This window comes from Myxocyprinus asiaticus, chromosome 49, assembly GCF_019703515.2.
Source record: "Myxocyprinus asiaticus isolate MX2 ecotype Aquarium Trade chromosome 49, UBuf_Myxa_2, whole genome shotgun sequence".
Classification (NCBI taxonomy): domain Eukaryota; kingdom Metazoa; phylum Chordata; class Actinopteri; order Cypriniformes; family Catostomidae; genus Myxocyprinus; species Myxocyprinus asiaticus.
Genome location: NC_059392.1, coordinates 15,628,607 through 15,650,409, shown reverse-complemented (window position 1 = coordinate 15,650,409; position 21,803 = coordinate 15,628,607). Strand labels below are relative to the sequence as shown.

Here is a 21,803-nt window from a genome sequence, read left to right as displayed (position 1 = left end):
TCTTTCAGTTGCGCTCGGTCAACTTCTAGTAAAACGTCACAAGGGGTCGATTGAGAAACATTTTTAAAATGCTATGCCTATACAAACAGACCATCTAATATTTTTTTTTACACACAACAACAAATGTGCTGTAAACCCCTTAAACTCTGGTGCATTTCTGGGCTACTGCCTGCAATTTTTCACACTCAAATTTAAAAGCTCACCATTCACACATACTGTGGACTAATTGCAAAAAAATTGGTCTAATTTTTCAGAAAACCCCCCAAATAAAAAAGTCTCCAATTATTCATAAATAATAATAATAATAAAAAAAAATTTGTCCTAACTTTGTAAGCTTGTAATTCAGGGCCCGTATTCACAAAGATTTTTTTATCTTACCACAAGGAGTTTTCCAAAGAATTCCTAGCTAGGAGTTTTTGCTTAAAACCTATTCAGAAAAGTCCTAAGAGCCAGTTTTAGTAAGGAAATCTTAAGATGATTAACCTGGTTGCTATGGATGACGTCATGTTTTATTAGCACTATTTTAAATTGTCCATATACACACTGGCGGCCAAAAGTTTGGAATAATGTACAGATTTAGTTGTTTCTGAAGGAAATTGGTACTTTAATTCACCAAAGTGGCATTCAACTGATCACAAAGTATAGTCAGGACATAACTGATGTAAAAAAAAAAAAAAAAAAAAACAGTACCATCGCTATTTGAAAAAAGTCATTTTTGATCAAATCTAGACAGGCTCCATTTCCAGCAGCCATCACTCCAACATCTTATCCTTGAGTAATCGTGCTAAATTGCTAATTTGGTACTAGAAAATCACTTGCCATTATATCAAACACAGTTGAAAGCTATTTGGTTTGTTAAATGACGCTTAACATAGTCTTTGTGTTTGTTTTTGAGTTGCCACAGTATGCAATAGACTGGCATGTTTTAAGGTCAATATTAGGTCAATAATGTCGAAAAAGAAACAGCTTTCTCTAGAAACTCATCAGTCAATCATTGTTTTGAGGGCTATACAATGCTTGAAATTGCCAAAAAACTGAAGATTTCATTCAAAGGTGTACACTACAGTCTTCAAAGACAAAGGACAACTGGCTCTAACAAGGACAGAAAGAGATGTGGAAGGCCAGATGTACAAATAAACAAGAGGATAAGTACATCAGACAGAGTCTCTAGTTTGAGAAATAGACGCCTCACATGTCCTCAGCTGACAGCTTCATTGAATTCTACCCACTCAACACCAGTTTCATGTACAACAGTAAAGAGAAGACTCAGGGGTGCAGGCCATATGGGAAGAATTGTAAAGAAAAAGCCACTTTTGAAACAGAAAAACAAAGAGAAAAGGTTAGAGTGGGCAAAGAAACAGATAACTGGAAAAGAGTGTTATGGATCTTAACCCCATTGAGCTTTTGTGGGATCAGCTAGACTGTAAGTTGTGTGAGAAGTGCCCGACAAGACAGCCACATCTATAGCAAGTGCTACAGGAAGCGTGGGGTGAAATGTCACCTGAGTATCTGGACAAACTGACAGCTAGAATGCCAAGGATCTGCAAAGCTGTCATTGCTGCACGTGGAGGATTTTTTGATGAGAACTCCTTCAAGTAGTTTAAGTTTTTTTTCAAATTGTAATAGTAATTTTTCACGTTATTAATGTCCTGACTATACATTGTGATCAGTCGAATGCCACTTTGGTGAATAAAAGTACCAATTTCTTTCCATAAGAGCAAAATCTGTACATTATTCCAAACTTTTGGCCACCAGTGTATAGCTATATATATGTATATAATGTACAGAGATAGATAGATAGATAGATAGATAGATAGATCTACAAGCTATCTACGAGATAAACGAGCGTGCAACCCGTCAACAGAATCAAAACACCGCCCCGCAATTGCCGTGATTCCCCGTGAATCCCCCCTTTTTTCTCTGCAGTGGGTGTGGATCATTGGAAAAAATACGCTATGAATTGTCGGATGATATGCGATCTGAAGAAGGCATCAATAGTTGCATAGATTATTCTGCTGACAAATGACAGAAATTCCCAATTCATCCATACTACACAGTTAGATGCGTCCAGGGAGCGCAGAGTTTTTAAAACCTTTATCTCCAGTGTAATTGGATTGTTTCAGTTTGTGGGAGAGGTAACTGCATCTCTAACTAAGTTTACAATAATGAAAACACACTCGAGATTCAGGGGATACCTTTTTTAAATGCTTCAGATTGCTTGTGACACTTTTAAGGAGTTAGAAGTCCTCAGGACGACTTCTAAGCTGTCATGGGTTTAGGAGCTACTTTTAGCTTTAAAATTCTTCATGAATTACTCTTAGATGAAAATTTTGTGAGTCCTAAAATTAGAAGTGACATGCCCCTAATTTTTAAGAGTTGCTCCTAAATTTCCACGTTAGGATCTACTTTTAGCCTTAAGATTTTTTGTGAATATGGGCCCTGGTTCTGTTCTCTCTTTCACTTTGAAAAGTCTTATTTCATTCCACTAGATGGCAGCAAGAACAAAAAAAATTTCTCCATCACAATATACAGTATATCTGAAATGAAGGAGGCACTCTAACACATTGTAGCCCTCACAGATGAGCTTGTCCATAGATATTCAGTCTAATTTTCAGTTCATGCACCACCCTCATTGTTTCATTGAATATCTCGGCCTCTGAGTGGACTAGAAGCTAAATCTAGTAATTCGAAATCTGAGATCCTCCTGTGGATATACATGTGATGATATATAACATTTTATCATCAATAGTTGAAAACATATTTTTCGGATAATTTTTTCAGCATGCTTTTCCTGCTGGATGGCATATTTTGTTCTGGACTCTAACACTGGATTATTCAGCCAAGCAAACTCACAGACAAGTAAACAACAGCTATATCTTTTTTAGAAAACTGCCTAAAGTAAGAGCAGATATAAAGTTTTTGGCTTCATGGGGCTAACAGCAGCAATGATCGGCACATAAAAGAGACGTTTGTATTTGATGACTTACAGAAAACCTATTTCACTTTGTGATTCCTTTAAAAATCTTTCAAACTGTGGTATTAGGGAAACAAAATAAACTCTATAGTCACAATCCTGAGAACGAACACTTTCATTTGATATGTGACTTGTCCATTTAAGTGCTATGTGAAAGACTTTTAATATTCATTTTAATATTTCTACCCCATTACCTCTAAGGGGTGCTTATTTGCGATGCAAATGTTTTCAGGCCACATTTTATTGTATGTAACATAAGGCAAAATTGATGGTATTCTGTGAAGAGTTCAAATTCTAAGCTTTCAAATTATGCCTCATATGCCTAACTTATGTATATGGGAACTTGAACGTTTTAAGCATAAACGTTTTTCGCAATATAGCACCACCCTTTGAACCCGCCAGTGGGTGCATAGCTTTAAGTAGTCCATAACTTCTGGTATGGGCGTCACGTGACTGATCACTCCTCAGTGGGAATAGATAGGGGAAAATAAATACATTTCACGCTTTTAAGAGCCCTTCAAAAACAATCCGTCACCGGATGAAGATATACTATGATGTAATGGAATAATTTTAATTGAAATTGTTCTTGGAAAAAAAAAAAAAGAAGAATTTCATCATAAAACGTGGCTATTTTTGAATGGCTTTCTATGGAGAAACATGCTTTTTTGCCATAGTGTGGCATAGTTCCAGCATCTACCAGCAGTGGCTAACGGGACCTGCTAACCAGCCAATTCCTGACCCCCTGTCCAAAACCCTTTCAACTTTAGCTTCCTTACGCTTAAAAGGAAAGTTCAAAACCCGAAACCCTTACCAGCCGGAGCGTTCAAATTTGGGAACAATTATTCCCATGGTTCCTGTCTCAATATCTTCGCCGTCCAATCACTGATTTTATTTCTGAAAACTGCCAGATAATCATGACAATATAAGCTAAAAGCACATATGATTGGTTAAGGGGTTACTGGGAATAATAATGTATCGTCATCCTCCATTTGCCTGAGCGGAGCCAGAGAGGGTATCCAAGGAGATTACCTTCAGCGTTGGATTTACTGCTTCAAATTGAAAGCTGAGGTGATCTTTCGAGGTAAGACAAGTTATTTAACATGTGTTGCCAATATTTTCAATTGAAAGTCAAAACGTTTTAGTTACGAAGCATTTATTTGTATTAGTTATATTAGTTATTTCTGGAAAAAATGACGTGACCGTCGGCGTTCATCGGACAGGCAGCTAGCCTCTATTTTTAAGCAAATTTCTGTGAAACTTGCTAAATAAACATTAGCTAGCAATACTATATACATTTTTAGCTAAATAACAATAACTTTTTTGGCCAATTTTGTCGCTTGTGGAAGATAGTCAAACCTTTTAGTTACGAAGCATTTATTTGTAGGAGTAGCGCTAGTTAGTTTATTTTCTGGAAAAATTGACGTGACCCCCTTACGAAACAAAAATATATGTGAACATATTGGAAAATATAATGTGATATATTAAATAATAAATTTTCATATATGGGAATCTAGTGCTTATATTTTTCAGTATTCTGCAATATATGCATGAACCATGTATATTGATACATATAAAAAAAAATATATAGCAAGAACAAGACAAAAACTGTACTACATTTTCACATGTAATAGCTTTATTGAAACACTCAAATAATTTCTCTTTCATTAGTTAACGCATGGGTTTTCATACAGTATTAAATGTCTCAAAAATATATTCCCAATATGCCTACAAAGGTCCCCAGTTCTTTACAGATTCAGGCAAATGAAGACATAAATATAAATTCAGTGATTTTGCTTTCCACATAGTATTTCAAACGGTTGGAAAAAAATATACAACCATTTTTCTTTTTTTTTTTTCTTTTCATTTTTCACACATTAATATATATATATATATATATACACACACACATACACACACATACACACACACACATATATATATATATATATATATATATATATATATATATATATATATATATATATTTCAGTATATATTTTGCTCAGAATTGTGTACATATATTTCACATACATGTTCCCATATGTATGTTAAAATATAGTGCATATATGTTCAAATGTATTTATACTCAATATGTATATATTTACAAATATATAATTACATAAATATTCACATATATGGATATATATTACAGTATATATTTCCTCAGAATTGTGTACATATATTGCTCATACATATTCCCATATAAATGTGACTATATGTACAACATATATGTTAAAATATATTTAAGCACACACTACCATTTTTTATCACATGCACATCTATATATTATGAAGTGTATTATTGAATATAAAATGACATACATTACAACGTATAAGGACATATATTGTCATAATATTCCCTAATATATGAAAAGTGGCAATATCTTATGTATTACTTAGTATACTGAAATATATTAACACAATGTATTATTCTATATAATTAGGAATATACTGAAAATTATTTAATATATTGAGCCTTAAAATATAAGGAAATATATTTTCTTTGTTTGAAAACCTTTTTTTGGCAGTTTCTGTGAAACCTGCTAAATAAATATTAGCTAGCAATACGATGTACATTTTAGCTAAATATCAATAACTTTTTTGGCCAATTTTGTCGCTTGTGAAAAATCCGCCTGAAGTAATGTGAGGTAGAGAGCAGACGCTGTTCAGACCTGCCTGGAAACTGGCCTGCTAGTTAGATAGTTATCTAGCTTGTTGATTTTCCCATGTAATAAAAAAAATGGTAGATATCTTTCTATAATTTAGCAGATAGCCTTACTCATCCATCACACAGACATGATTTTAGGTTGTGTGTAGCTTCCTGTTCACAAGGAAAGTGTGAGAGGGCTGTCTGCAGTTGGACATTCTGGTTAGTCTGCAAGCCTTTGGTGACTTCAGTGTACGGATTGTTGTCCTTTTTTTCTGTTGTAGAGATGGATAGAGACTATGGCTCCCTGCTCAGCACCCTCAAGATGAGGAGGCAGCTGACTGCTGATGAGCTTAGGTTCATCGCAGAGGAGGACGTGGCATGAGCACACAGGAGGAAGATCTGCTAGACCAGGAACTACTGCAGGATGACCCGGACCATGAGGAGATGGAGGAAGAGATGGAACCTGATCCCCAGCCAAGACCATCAACTGGGTATGTATGAGTGTGTATGTATTGTTTGTTTCTATTTCTCATATGACTGATACTAGACTCATATGAATTTATATACAGTTGTGCTCAAAAATTTGCATACCCTGGCAGAAATTGTGAAATTTTGGCATTGATTTTGAAAATATGACTGATCATGCAAAAAAAAAAAACTGTCTTTTATTTAAGGATAGTGATCGTATGAAGCCATTTATTATCACATAGTTGTTTAGCTCCTTTTTAAATCATAATGATAACAGAAATCACCCAAATGGCCCTGATCTAAACTTTACATACGCTTGAATGTTTGGCCTTGTTACAGACACACAAGGTGACACACACAGGTTTAAATGGCAATTAAAGGTTCATTTCCCACACCTGTGGCTTTTTAAATTGCAATTAGTGTCTGTGTATAAATAGTCAATGAGTTTGTTAGCTCTCACGTGGATGCACTGAGCAGGCTAGATACTGAGCCATGGGGAGTTGAAAAGAACTGTCGAAAGACATGTGTAACAAGGTAATGGAACTTTATAAAGATGGAAAAGAATATAAAAAGATATCCAAAGCCTTGAAAATGCCAGGCAGTACTGTTCAATCACTTATTAAGAAGTGGAAAATTCGGGGATCTCCTGCAAGAATTTGGGGCCTCATAGACAACTATTACAAAAGACTGCACGTTGTCATTGATGCTAAAGGGGGCAATACACAGTACTAAGAACTAAGGATATGCAGACTGAACATAGGTCATTTAATTTTTTTCTTTGTTGCCATGTTTTGTTTTATGATTGTGCCATTCTGTTATAACCTACAGTTGAATATGAATCCCATCAGAAATAAAAGAAATGTGTTTTGCCTGCTCACTCATGTTTTCTTTGAAAATGGTACATATATTACCAATTATCCAAGGGTATGCAAACTTTTGAGCACAACTGTATATTCTGTTCCTTCACTCTTTATCAGAAATGTATTTACTGTAGATAGTTTGAAAGTATGTTTTGCTGTGTAATTCTAATGTCCAAATAAAATAAAGTGTGTTTTATTGAACACATAAAATGTATATTTCAGTGTTTGTGTTTATTATTACAAATGCTCAAAAGGAGTATTTGAGGGAGTGGTCATGTGAAATGTATCTTAACATTCTAAATGTTTGTTTTATTCCATTTTCCCGCTAATCACTAGAACGGTCATAACTTTTAAACAATAGATTATTTTTCTAATCTGTCTGCTATTCCACATTGCCCACAAAACTATGTATATTTCATACACTCTAAGTTTCCCTCTAGCTTTAAGTAAAATGGTTGAAAATGCAGTTGTCTGAAGTATGGTGGCCGGAGAAGATTTTTGTAAAAATCGCTGTGTGAAATCTTATTGATAAAGGATGATTAGCCTTAAATAATCATACATATATTTATATCATTTGAAAGCCCTAGTTCTTCTCTTCAATATGTAAAATACAGTTCAGGTGTGTGATGTAATATGAATATTGATATGAATATAATATTCTGGCACAAAATGGAATTTTGGACTCAGGCTTTAAAGGGTTAAGTTATTATTTACTCACCCTCATCTTGTTCTAAACCAATGTCTTTCATTTTTATCAGTACACAAAGGAACAAATTTAGAAAAAATGAACTGCTTAATGATGTTATACAATGGCAGTTTATGGTGACCACATCTTCAAGTTTTAAAAAGGACACAAAATAATAATTTAGAATTCTAATAAATTATGTTCTGAAGGCATACAATAAGGTTTGCTAAGAAACAAACTGAAAACTAACTGTTGCTCTCGTTGTGCGTGATCTTGAGAGTGCACGAGAGCAGCAGTTACGCTGCCCCCAGTCATGAGATGGGGCGTTCAAGCGAGCTTGTTTGGTACAATCGGATCATCACAGAGATATTGTATATCACAACAGAAAACACAACACTGCTGTACAAAAATCAAAGAAACAAACCTACAAAATATTTCTGAAGAATTTGAAGTCAGAGAGGCCAAATGTAGATGTATTTCTAACAGTGTTCATTATCAGGACTTTGTCCCAGTAATCGTTGGTGCTTTATCATTCAGTCTAGAACTCGCAATTCTATGGGCTCGTTCAATGGTCAGTGGAGAGCAAAGCAGTTCCATCCCCAAAGCCTCAGGTAGCCAGCATTTCACATTTTTCCAGCAACTCCACCAGCCTTAAATTGGAACATTGACAATGGTTTTCCAGATCAACTGCATTCGAGGTCAGTGTCTCAATTCTTCAAGGCTTTTGGTCATAGTTTGGAGCTTAGAAATTGTATCCTTTGTCTGAAATATTATCTTCTGCTTTAGTCAGTCTATCGGAACAGTCACAGATTTGGTTCTTGGTGTCCGTTAAGAGGGTAAGCACTAACTCAAATTTGGCCAGGAACTCTGCCTTCTGCTTAATAATTGCTTGAAGGACATCTCACTTGCAGCTTTATTGAGCACCACTGTCTCTGTACTTCAAAACTCAGCCTCCGATATCTGACAGCCTGGGGCTAGCTTCCCCTCATCACGGCTTTCTGATACAGACAGCTCTTACATATACCACATTACTACTCAGCACTGCACCACAACCGGAAGCCATTCAAAGAATACAATTTTTTTTTTAGATTAGTTTAGCAGATTTTAACACTTCCTCCAAAACAAACATAGAGAAAGAAAGAGTACTAAAATATATATTTCCATTTCAGAAGAAATGTCAAAGGAAATAAGTCAAATTAGAAAATGTATTGTTTAATGTTTAAAGAAAGTAATAACAGAAAGCACTGTTGATAAAGCAGTTCTAATAAAGTTTTATTGTCCTGTTTCTTGAACTGGAGACCTAAATCTTGAATCATATTCCTCTTTGAAGACCGGGACTCCGTCTGACAATGCCTCGCACACCTGTGTAAACAAAGCACATATCTGAGGTCAAAATTATTCAGTAGAGGTCGATTTACACCGTGGTTTTGCAGATTAACTGGTGCCGATAGCTACTTTTGGAACTATCGGTTATCAGTAGAAACTAACGACAACAGTTCACTTAACAGTGCAATTATTCTTCATGCTACCAGTGAACCACTCTTTCACAATTTGAGCCCAGTGAATCTTGGCATTGTAGTCCTGGAATATGCCTGTGCCGTCAGGGAAGAAAAAATCCATTGATGGGATAACCTGCTCATTCAGTACATTCAGGTAGTCAGCTGACATCATTTTAGTGCCGCATAACGTTGCGGAGCCTAGACCTTCCAGGTTTTAACAATGCGTTGGGCAGTTCTTAACCCAATTCACCGATAGGCTAAAAATACAAAAACTATCTGGTGAATTGGGTTAAGAACTGCCCAACGCATTGTTAAAACCTGGAAGGTCTAAGCTCCGCAACGTTATGCGGCACTCAAATGAAGTCAACTGACTACCTGAATGCACTGTTTATGGACAAATGCATGATTATTAATACAAGATGACCTTATAGAAATGACACACAGTATGAAGCATGGACATTATTGAATGCTTATTTATAAAACCTTCATTGATTGTTGAGGTCATGTTGATTTTGATAGATGGTGTCCCTAGAGAAAAGGAAAAAATATATATATATATTAGGAATACCTGAATATCGGAAATTTATGACAAGCAATTGCTTATCTACTTGTTGGTGAATTACTGCTCGTATTTGTTATGTGACAGTGTTTACTTTTATAGTGTTTACATTGCAATATGTTGCCGACACACACACATAAACACATGCATAGGCTCGTGATGCGCTGCTCAGCACAACATGTGGTCGCTCCACACAAACTCCATCTCAGATATAGATGATCAATAGTTCGGTCCGCCTATAACATGCACTGAGAATGGCACCGGACGAGCATTTTACCAGATGTTGCGAGAAGCGTATTACACTACTGTGAATTAGCCTACAAACAAACACTCAAACACAGACTTCCTGGAGCGCGCAGCACCGGACTTTCAAAATAAAAGCCTTAAGAAATTACAACTGAAATTTATAACCAATATATCTTAAAATTATTACTATTATAAATTACAATAAAACAAACTGGGTTCCAAAAATGTCTGTGTGATTGAAAAGTGGATTGATATACTAATAAAACTAAAATGAAATAAATAAATAACAGAGAGAGAGAGAGAGAGAGAGAGATCTGAAACCATTTCCAAGTCCATATACAAGTTAAAATGTGTAAAGAGAACTGGCTTCTTTTCTATTAAATACTAGTTAACAATAAAGTTTTGCACATGCTCTAATGTAATTGTTTTTTGTTTTCCTATTTTATAAGGAAATAATGTATTGTTAGAGGTTTTTGTTTCTATACACAAAGAGTTCTCCCAATCAGGTATCGGAAGAGAACATTTTTTATCATTCCAACCCTACCATGTAAGGTACTTGATTTGTTGCATGCTTCATGAATGAAAGGACTGCACGCTACTTTTATCACAATGTAATGAATTCTTGCTTAGAGTTTGATTGTTGTACTCCTTTTTTTCCTCTATTTCAAGCATGCTGACTGATACAGATTTTATTGCAGATGGGTCACTCCATTCCAGGGGTGCCCTTCGAGCCACATCAATACGAGATGTCATTATTTCGGCCAATATAAAGGGACTTCCTGTGAAATACGTGACAGTTTGCCACCCTAGTCTGAGGCAATGTTGGTAACCATAAGCGACCATAAGGTGAAATGTTGGTTGGTGAAAAAAACAAAACAAAAAAAAACTGGTGTAAGTAGTCCATATGACGCATGTGCTGTAATATGTTAACTAGAAGCCAAATTATAGTTTCGTGTGACGAACAGATCAAAATTTCTCATTATTCACTGAAACTCTCATTCACATATATTAAAATATGGCACATCAAGACGAGCTGTGCTAGGTTTGATGTCAATGATACTAAGGATGCACTGATACTGGTATCGGACCGATCTGATACCATCTTAAGTACGAATGTCATTACGTAAAAATTTAGTGCACAGATTGATATCACATCATGTCCTAGTGAAATTATTTAACAGCAAAAGCTGCGATTTAATGAGATAAATAGATAGTTTGCAAGTGCATTGTTTTAAATGTGAGTGCTCTTGAATGTGTGGAGCTGGTGTTGTGCAGGCATAGAGACACAGACTGCTCATACCTTTAGAGATCCTTGGCTCATACACGGAAAACACTATTATGAGCTTCGCATGTTCTGTTTGTAGCAGATGACAGCAGGCAGAGCGCTAATTAACTTTTTAGCACGAGTCATATACAGACTACATATGTATTTATATAGTAGCCTTTTGTGGTTTAATAATTACTGCAGTTCATGTATCAACCTGCCTTTCCGGATTGGGAATCTGCCATCATTACGTCAGAGCTCCTTGGTTTAACAACACAAACACTTCAAAATAAAAGCTACATTTTAATGAAAAAGTATGACAGAAATAGATCACTCACTACTATATATTTATGTAATATTCACTGTTATACTACTACTAATAATAATAATAATAATAAATCAATAGTAAATAAGCAATATTTAAGCAATATCTCGCATCTGTAACGCTCTCTTATGCAGCACTTTATTTCACAAAAATTACTCCAATGTATTTAGGATTGTGCTGTGAGGTTCTGTATAAAATCACTTCATTTGATACAACATTTCATGTTGAAAATTAATTGTTATACTTTAATTTGATTAAAGTTTTAATTCATTTATTTATTTAAACACAATTTTGATGCTAAAATTTAAATAAACTGCTGATATTGAGTTCAGAAAAAAAAAAAAAACACATGAATTGGACTCGGAATCGGCAAGTACTAAAAAAAAATTATCGGTACTTGTACTCGTTTAAAAAAATTAAATAAATGGTATTGGAACATCCCTAAATGATACCAAACATTGGTTCTTGTGTGTCTTGTAACCGAACACAACATACCATGGCTGTGGGTATTGATACAGTTTCCCGATTCGATTCTGATTCACAAGCTCTCGTGTCCATTCTGATTCTTTTGGGTACATTTCAGTTATAATGTCCATTTTATATATATATATATACAGGTGCATCTCAATAAATTAGAATGTCGTGGAAAAGTTCATTTATTTCAGTAATTCAACTCAAATTGTGAAACTCGTGTATTAAATAAATTCAATGCACACAGACTGAAGTAGTTTAAGTCTTTGGTTCTTTTAATTGTGATGATTTTGGCTCACATTTAACAAAAACCCACCAATTCACTATCTCAAAAAATTAGAATATGGTGACATGCCAATCAGCTAATCAACTCAAAACACCTGCAAAGGTTTCCTGAGCCTTCAAAATGGTCTCTCAGTTTGGTTCACTAGGCTACACAATCATGGGGAAGACTGCTGATCTGACAGTTGTCCAGAAGACAATCATTGACACCCTTCACAAGGAGGGTAAGCCACAGACATTCATTGCCAAAGAAGCTGGCTGTTCACAGAGTGCTGTATCCAAGCATGTTAACAGAAAGTTGAGTGGAAGGAAAAAGTGTGGAAGAAAAAGATGCACGACCAACCGAGAGAACCACAGCCTTATGATTGTCAAGCAAAATCGATTCAAGAATTTGGGTGAACTTCACAAGGAATGGACTCAGGCTGGGGTCAAGGCATCAAGAGCCACCACACACAGACATGTCAAGGAATTTGGCTACAGTTGTCATATTCCTCTTGTTAAGCCACTCCTGAACCACAGACAACGTCAGAGGCGTCTTACCTGGGCTAAGGAGAAGAAGAACTGGACTGTTGCCCAGTGGTCCAAAGTCCTCTTTTCAGATGAGAGCAAGTTTTGTATTTCATTTGGAAACCAAGGTCCTAGAGTCTGGAGGAAGGGTGGAGAAGCTCATAGCCCAAGTTGCTTGAAGTCCAGTGTTAAGTTTCCACAGTCTGTGATGATTTGGGGTGCAATGTCATCTGCTGGTGTTGGTCCATTGTGTTTTTTGAAAAGCAAAATCACTGCACCCGTTTACCAAGAAATTTTGGAGCACTTCATGCTTCCTTCTGCTGACCAGCTTTTTAAAGATGCTGATTTCATTTTCCAGCAGGATTTGGCACCTGCCCACACTGCCAAAAGCACCAAAAGTTGGTTAAATGACCATGGTGTTGGTGTGCTTGACTGGCCAGCAAACTCACCAGACCTGAACCCCTGGGGTATTGTCAAGAGGAAAATGAGAAACAAGAGACCAAAAAATGCAGATGAGCTGAAGGCCACTGTCAAAGAAACCTGGGCTTCCATACCACCTCAGCAGTGCCACAAAATGATCACCTCCATGCCACGCCAAACTGAGGCAGTAATTAAAGCAAAAGGAGCCCCTACCAAGTATTGAGTACATATACAGTAAATGAACATACTTTCCAGGAGGCCAACAATTCACTAAAAATGTTTTTTTTATTGGTCTTATGATGTATTCTAATTTTTTGAGATAGTGAATTGGTGGGTTTTTGTTAAATGTGAGCCAAAATCATCACAATTAAAAGAACCAAAGACTTAAACTACTTCAGTCTGTGTGCACTGAATTTATTTAATACACGAGTTTCACAATTTGAGTTGAATTACTGAAATAAATGAACTTTTCCACGACATTCTAATTTATTGAGATGCACCTGTATATATATATATATATATATATATATACACACACACACACACACACACACACACACACAAAACGCTTCATCTGGTGAATTCATAGACTGTTAAAAGCTTAATTTGTTAAATATATATCTATAAAATTTCACCAGATGAGGTTTATTGCTGAGGAATAAAGAAATGAGGAATAAAAAAATGAACTATCAGAAATTATCGGCATATATTTTTGTCAAAAAGCAACTATTGGCACCAATTAATTGGTAAAACCGATATATCGGTCTATTTTATATATATCATTTAAATATAACTATTTATCGCTATTTAATTATTATATATTTAATTATTGTTATTAGAGGGGATTTCTCAGAAAATATTGATATATGTGAATAATTATGATTAATTTGATTAATTAATAGGCATACCATGTAATTAATTCGATTGACAGCCCTAGCTTGAATTAAATGTTGTTTTTGATCAACAACTGACTGTAAAGAACCGAGAGCTATTAAAAGAGACATTGTTCAATGACAGATTGATTGTGTATATTTCATCTTTGGAGTTAAACCAAATTTTTACTCTCAACACGCAGTGCAAGAATCTTGCGGCTGAAATTTTTCGCCAATATACTACTCAATCATGGTGATTAAAGTGTTCAGATTTACCAGTCAGCGGCAAATCAGACATTGTTAGTCGCATAGTGCAAAATTTGGTCATATGCAAGTGATTTACTTGCAATGTAGATGGTTGGGTAAAAAACAATCTTGGGATTCAACAATCGTTATTGAGATCAAATAAGATCGTGATGCTTTTGTGAAATAGATCTTTTTACCCAGCATCACGACATTACATCCTTTTTTTGCATAAGTGTAAATTTGAGTGCTAAAGTGAAAAGCAAAAATTTTGACTGTTGCTCACAAAAAGAAATTGTATGTCTTCAGAAGACTTGGAATGTAGTAAATTTTTTGGTCACTAAATCTTTCAAAGATGCTCTCAATATCCATCAAAACTTACATCATTCCCTTGATTCACTCCAACTGTTTTCACATCAATTTGTTGAGAAGACACATTGCTTGTGGGCACATTCTCACTTGTGTCTAGAGTCTGTTTATCTTCTTGCTCCTTTTCGTCAATGGGAGATGGATTATTCTCTTTTACCCCCCTTTTAACATCTTCCACTTTAGTCTCTAGCTCTACGGTAGGTTCCACTTCTTGTTTCTTTTGTTGAAGATCAGTCTCATCCTGGCTGGACATGCTGCCTGTCGATCGCAGTGTTTCCACCCGCACCGTCTGGTCCTGTCCAGACCTGCTAGCAAATCGATGTCGGAGATCCATGCTTTGATTGCTTCTGTCAGCTGGTTGAGGGACATTAGCATTGTTTCCTGCTTGATTGATCCTGTTGGCCTCCTGGTGCATTTGTAGTGGCTGTGGGGTGTCACCTCCGCCCCAGGCTCCCCCATTGTCTATTAGTTGCGGAGCTTGGTGTTGCCTCTGTAGTGGCAGTGGGGCATCACCTCCGCCCCAGGCTCCCCCATTGTTCATTAGTTGCGGAGCTTGGTGTTGCCCTACCGCAGGGGGTGGTGGGTCCTGACGGTGACCAAGGCGGGGCCAGGGTACTGCATGGTACATAGCTGCTTGAGCACTTCCATACATAAACACCTGAGGACAGCAAGGGTGTGATTGCCTTAGTATACGTTTTTACAATGAAATGGGAGATATATTATTATAAAGTTTACTTTTCACTGCTCTTACAAAGATGGCTACTGCAATAATGAAAAGCACAGGTATTTGGAGAGTGACCGGCAGATCCTTTAGCAAGGCTATGAGGAACTCACTGATGCCCTGCCCAATGTGCTTCAGGGGATCTGTGATGAAGCTTGTTATGGTTACTGTGAAAGCCTGTGAAAACACAAACGTTTATGTATGCTTTTCATTGCGTCTCTTATCAAGTTGAAGCTAACAAAATAATTCACCCATAAGTGACAATTCTATCCACATTTATCCACACTCAAGTCAATCCAAACCTGTTTGACTCTCATTCTTCCGGTGAACACAAAAGGAGAAACTTTGATGAATATACTGGTTTCCCTGCAATTACAATGAGGGACAGCATCTTTCAAGTCCCCATCCTGATGTCTTCTGAAGTCATATGATAGCTTCAGATGAGAAACAGACTGACCAGAACATTTGCCATGTTTCAGGTATCGGGCCAGTGCAAGCCAGGGCTATCAACTGGTCAGCCGGGGCCAATAGCCTCAGACCTCTGGACCAAAATCGATCTGCATTTCCATCATCAGGCCAAGAGCCCTGCAGTGTTGCCCTAAAATCCGCCCTTAATATGCCGCCCTGGTGCCAACGTCACACACCCTGTCCATTTCACAAGCAAGAGGGAAGCTCAGGCTGAGGTATCTGACTCTGGTGGAGACTGAATCTGCCGTTTGTTTGCTTATTTTAGTCTTTGCTTGGTGGAAAGTGATACCTGACTCGGCGAAACTCCGCCTTTGACCTCAATCCCCAGTTGGCCTTGTTTGGCCTAAAGGTAATCGGTGGGCCAAAGGCGCTTGGCCGTTAGCCCCGAGGAAGCCTTGAGAAGGTACGATGAAGCCCCAGAAGTGACAGTGGGAACGCAACTGACCCTGGCACGCACTAGCACACCCTCATTTTGGCTGATAGTGGAAACGTGGCTATTGAGTATAGAACCAGATAAGTCCGATGTGTGAACAAAACATCCAGTCTGGTTTTCTGAATCAGATAAATTGATCAATTGAGAATATCTGATTCAAAAGAATGATTCGTTAACTAATCGAACATCACTACTTCTATCACAAACACACGAAGGAGAGCTAGGGCAGATGTCAAGATTTTCTGAGTGTAGTAAACAGCTTAAATTTCTGTCTGTAACTCAAAGCAATCGTGTGGCTTCAGAAATCTTTGAATGTAGTTCAAGTAAACATTTTATTAAAGGGTGAACTATTCCTTTAAAATTTTTGGAAAATAGGAGATACAAACCTTTGTTGGAGGTACAAGTAAAATTGGGTTCACCACCAGGACTTCATAAAACTTTGAGCATGGATCATCTTGAAGAGTCCATGTACGTCTGTACCACTCTAAATAAGCATAAAGTTAATTGAAAGACTGATCATTGTGGGTATCACTGGCTGAAGTGCAAAAGTAAGCACCTCACCTGACAAACTGTCCTTCCAGTCCATCTGTTTCAGCCCAGTACATTTCGCATTGGCGCTCTCCATCTGCACAATGTTCTTCTGGTGCTCAGCAAAGGCAATCTAGCCAAGAACAAAGGTTAAAAAAATATCTAACTCTTGATTGTAGAAAAGTGAACACATATACATAGGTATCACACTTTTATTATCATTTGTTCTACACCTGTTTAGTAAAAAAACACCATGGATACCACAAGTCCACAGTATTGTGTACAGCAGGGGTTTCAAACTCACTTTACCAAGGGGTCACATGCCAGGTGTTTTTTATTAAGGGCAATCTAAATAATTTAAATAAATACAAGTGTTTTTACAAAAATTAATTTTTACTCTATATTGGGGCAGTTATCCAGTTCTGTGCAAGCAGTTATACGGTGTACAACTTGACTGCAATTTTTATTTGCGTGATATATTTTTGAGGAAAAATATAAACAAAAATTAGAAAACTGTTAAAAAATCTTTTAGGAAAACACTTGAGGGGCCACATGAAACATCTTACTGAGCTTGAAGTTTGAGAACCCTGGTGTACAGAATCTCTTCGTATAAACCTCTAGTTTAAAGTCAACAACTTTATTACCATATAAAGATGGAACCAGTTCCAGATCAAGCTGATAAAAAAGCAGACAGCAAACATTCTCCAGAACTGGACAAACCAGGACACGACAGACCAAACTTCAGTGCAGATAACAGCTGTCACGATCAGAACACACAAAGCAACCTGTGGAAAAATCAGTGAAATTTAAACAATTAGTTAACACTGTTAGTTTTTACTAGGGCTATCAATCCATTTACATTTTTAATCATGACGTGCCGATTAAAGGTTCACTCAGTAATTTTTTTTCCTCATTTAAAAAGTTTTACTTCTAAAGAAATTAATAGTAATTTTGAAGCATATGTATAAAATCATGACCACTCATGTGAGATGAAGAGTTCAGTCATATCAGTAACCTTATGAAAGCTGTTTTATTCTACATGGAGAGGGGCCGCACATGGGGGCTGCCATATTAGAGTAACATGACCACCTGAAAACTACTTGATTAATAAAAGTTATTTTAGCCAATATACTAAAGGGGGGGTTACTACCACATCAGCGTGGTACAATAAGCTTGAATTGATCAGATGATAGGGAATTTACATACAGACTAGGAGCATGATTAATTGCAGTAATTTGTAAAAAACAAACAACAAAAAAAAAAAACTCAAATTTTAAAAATCTAATCAACAAGCATAATTTGTCAATTTCTAAAAAAAAAACTGACCTTCATGACAGTGTCAATTTCTACATAAAAGGTATCTTCAAATCGCCACTTCCAGGCTTCGTGGTCATGGAGTTTGAAGTTGATCAGAATTTGACAGAGAGCCTCATCCATGGCTCCAGTGGTCCAGCTGTTCTCATCTTTCAAAAGCTTCTGGATCTCTGCCACCGTTTGCTTGGAAAGCTTCACCTCAGCGTCATAATGCATGAATGTTTTTGCATCATCAGGCTAACGATAAAAAAACGAAAATTATGAAACCTGAAGCAGAGATATTTAAAGAATATTTCCATAGTAAAGATGGACACATACCAGGCCAAGCTTTGCAGTTTCTTTAAGGAGCCTGGACAGGAAACGCTTGAACACTGCATTGGCACATGTTGGCTGCTGAAAGATGGCGCTCCCCCTCAATTTGTATTCATCAACCTATAAGTTAGGCAGCATTAATAAACATTAAAATACATTCATTCATCAGCTCCCCCTCCCTTATAAGTGATCTTTTTATTATTATTATTATTATTATTGTACAAGCAAACCAAAAGAAACTAGATTTTCTTCTCTTTTGGTAACTTGTAATAAATGCTGAATAACAATAAGGGAACTTGACTTGATTTAATGTAAACAAATCCCCAACCCCCAAGTCATAACTTGGCATTCCATTTAAATGAATAGTCCACCCAAAATTGAAAATTCTCTCATCATTTACTAACCCTCATGCCATCCTAGATGTGTATGACTTTCTTTCTTCTGCTGAACACAAACAAAGATTTTTAGAATAACTTCTCAGCTCTGTATAGGTCCATACAATGCAAATGAATGGTGACCAGAACTTGGAAGGTCCAAAACGCACATAAAGGCAGCTTAAAAGTAATCCACATGACTCCAGTGGTTAAATCCATATCTTCAGAAGTGATATACGTGTGGGTGAGAAACAGATCAATATTTAAGTCCTTTTTTACTATTAATCTCCACTTTTACTTTCACATTCTTTTTTTTTTTTTTTTTTTTTTTTTTTTGGCAATTCACAGTTTTTGTGCATATCGCTACTTACTGGGCAAGGAGGAGAATTTATAGTAAAAAAGTACTTAAATATTTATATGTTTCTCACCCACATCTATGTGCGTTTTGGACCTTCAAAGTTCTAGTCACCATTCACTTGCACTGTATGGACCTATACAGACCTGAGAGGTTATTCTAAAAATCTTTGTTTGTGTTGAGCAGAAGAAAGAAAGTCAAACACATCTGGGATGTCTTGAGGGTGAGTAAATGATGAGAGAATTTTCATTTTTGGGTGAACTATCCCTTTAAAGGAATAGTTCACTCAGATTTAGTAGTTGAATAAACTACTTTTATTGTACTTTTTTGACCATTTAAGAGCTTGACAGCCCCTGTCCCCATCCACTTTCATTGTGATATGGGTTTGGAACAACATGAGGGTGAGTAAATTATTTTTTGTATTGTTTACCCATTCATTCATCCATTCTCTCATAAATAAATGCATAGGTTACATAAATAAATATACACATATATGTTTTTGTGTGTCACATTAAAAACAAGTTTCTGTGATGGTGCCAGATGGTAGTACCATGGCACTTTTTTGTTATTTTTCACCTCTTTCTGCAAAATACTCAGTTTATCGGTGCAATCATCAGGACACTGGACTGTGTTCTGCATTCCGCCACTAGGGTCTGTACTGAATTCCCTCCTCTTGGTTGGCACATTGCTGTAACTGGCAGACTGTCGAACATGAAAACAAGATTTACATTTCCTGCACACAATGCCAGTGCTTGCAAAGCCTTAGCTGACCAATCACAATTCAGCATGCAAATATTACAGATATTAATGCAAATATTTAATGACAATATTATATATATTATAGCATCCTTGCACAAAGTAAGATAATGAATATCAACGTTTGTTTCAGTGTATGGCTATGGGGCATTTTACACCTGTAATATTAAATTGCTCGAAACGTTTAACATATTTAAGTGTACCATTATTTACAAATTTAAGTTTTTGAAGCCTGTATTAATTACAAAAAGTGTGCAGAAGAATAAAAAGAATTACGAGGACTTTCAATGGCTTGCGGGTACTGGATTACATTAACAGTTAGATGCTTTAATAAAAGACTTTTACCTCTGGGGGGTTTCTCATGCGTTTTGTGGTCGGGTCATAATTGAGCATGTCATATGGGTCGATCCATTCCTCATGATCATCGTTCTTGATGTTTGCATAGGCAATAACAAAAAGTCCACAAAAAAACACAAAACTCCAAAATGTAAACGACGAACAGCTTGACACCTTCATGATCACTATTAGTGAAATAGAAAGCAATGAGAAATTAATTTATTATATTCATCATATTTAATACGCTGATTCATAATGTCACAACTGATGTCTGTCCATTCAGATAATCGGATTCAAATAATGTTGGAGAATTTCAAAATCAATACACACTCACCTACAAAACAAAGTTGATTAGAGCTGTAAAGCAGTTCATCTAACCAAACATAATATATGCTACATATAGGTACATACAGTCGGAAAGATGTTGATGGCCAAAAAATATAACTGATATTTAATAACAATACAATGACTGGATTAGACACTAATTTCTCACTATTTCCTCATGTAAACTAAAACCAGCTCTCCAAAACTGACGCATCATTTTCTTCTTTGGCGTTACAGCAGCTGTTCAGTTGTCACTCATCGCCCTCATGCGGACCGGGAGAATTTTACATATAACTTTCAACCTACACGACTGAAACAGACAACAAAAAAAGTTTGAAGCAATGGACAGAACAGTAGTATATTAGACAGAGACTGTTTACTGTCAAAAGTTTTGGGCACACCAATTCGTTTTTATTATTTCCATTTTCCACATTTAGAATCAGAAACGTCAGGCACTACTCTCAAATGCTTGTGGTAGTTGTAGTCCCCTTGTGTCAACTTAAAAAAAAAAAAAAAGTTACTCAGAGGACCTTAGAGGACACAAATCTCAGTGTCAGAAAATGCCATAATAATATTATATATTAATATTGTTTTCCACTTTCACTGACTTAGATTTTTATTACTTTATTTTCTCCCCTTTTCTCCCCAATTCACAATGCCCTCTAGGTCCTAGTGGTGGTGTAGTAACTCGCCTCAATCCGGGTGCAGAGGACAAATCTCAGTTGCCTCTGCGTCTGAGACCGTCAATCCGTGCATCTTATCACCTGGCTTGTTGTGCGCATAACGGCGGAGACATAGTCCTCTGCACCCGGATTGAGGCTTCACGCTATTCTCCGCCGCGTCCACGCACAACTCACCACGCGCCCCACCAAGAGTGAGAACCACATATTATATCGACCACGAGGAGGTTCCCCCAAAGTGACTCTACCCTCTCTAGCAACCAGGCCAATTTGTTGATTAGGAAGCCTGACTGGAGTCACACTGACTTAGATTTTTAAACCAACATAGTCCTGATCATAACTACCAAATTTTCATTCATTTTCAGGATTTTAACCCTTTAAATGCCAGTTTGTTTATATAATGACACTGTTGTTTTTTTAAACACACACACACACACACACACACACACACACACATTTCTCAATACACATACAAAACACACTCTGACATCCATACCAACACACCCACA

The 21,803-nt window shown here is 36.6% G+C and overlaps 1 protein-coding gene across 3 annotated transcripts; it reads right to left on the bottom strand.

The window, feature by feature from the left end:
* Nucleotides 1-7,651: 7,651 nt before the first annotated feature.
* On the bottom strand, nt 7,652-20,843 carry LOC127438261 (chloride channel CLIC-like protein 1). 3 transcript variants are annotated; one of them, XM_051693718.1, is made up of 12 exons: nt 20,625-20,843; nt 20,300-20,475; nt 19,775-19,900; nt 18,476-18,589; nt 18,170-18,394; nt 17,488-17,628; nt 16,877-16,976; nt 16,702-16,799; nt 15,445-15,591; nt 14,707-15,351; nt 9,623-9,663; nt 7,652-8,998 (listed from the first exon to the last, which is right to left on the bottom strand). In XM_051693718.1, exons 2-11 carry the CDS (start codon nt 20,468-20,470, stop codon nt 9,637-9,639), a joined length of 1,794 nt encoding a protein of 597 aa, XP_051549678.1. In that variant the 5' UTR covers nt 20,471-20,475; nt 20,625-20,843; the 3' UTR covers nt 7,652-8,998; nt 9,623-9,636. The 3 variants fall into 3 exon arrangements, with proteins under 3 accessions (XP_051549678.1, XP_051549677.1, XP_051549676.1); XM_051693717.1 differs by having other exon boundaries at nt 7,655-8,998; nt 9,619-9,663; XM_051693716.1 differs by lacking the exon at nt 9,623-9,663 and having other exon boundaries at nt 7,655-8,998.
* Between the last annotated feature and the right edge of the window lie 960 nt (nt 20,844-21,803).

Coding starts and splice junctions, on each gene's coding strand:
- LOC127438261 (XM_051693716.1), bottom strand. CDS start 20,470: ATGAAGGTGTCAAGCTGTTCGTCGTTTACATTTTGGAGTTTTGTGTTT. Junction 18,395..18,475: donor AAACTGCAAAGCTTGGCCTG/GTATGTGTCCAT, acceptor TTTTATCGTTAG/CCTGATGATGCAAAAACATT. Junction 8,999..14,706: donor GAGTGAATCAAGGGAATGAT/GTAAGTTTTGAT, acceptor TTGTTTACACAG/GTGTGCGAGGCATTGTCAGA.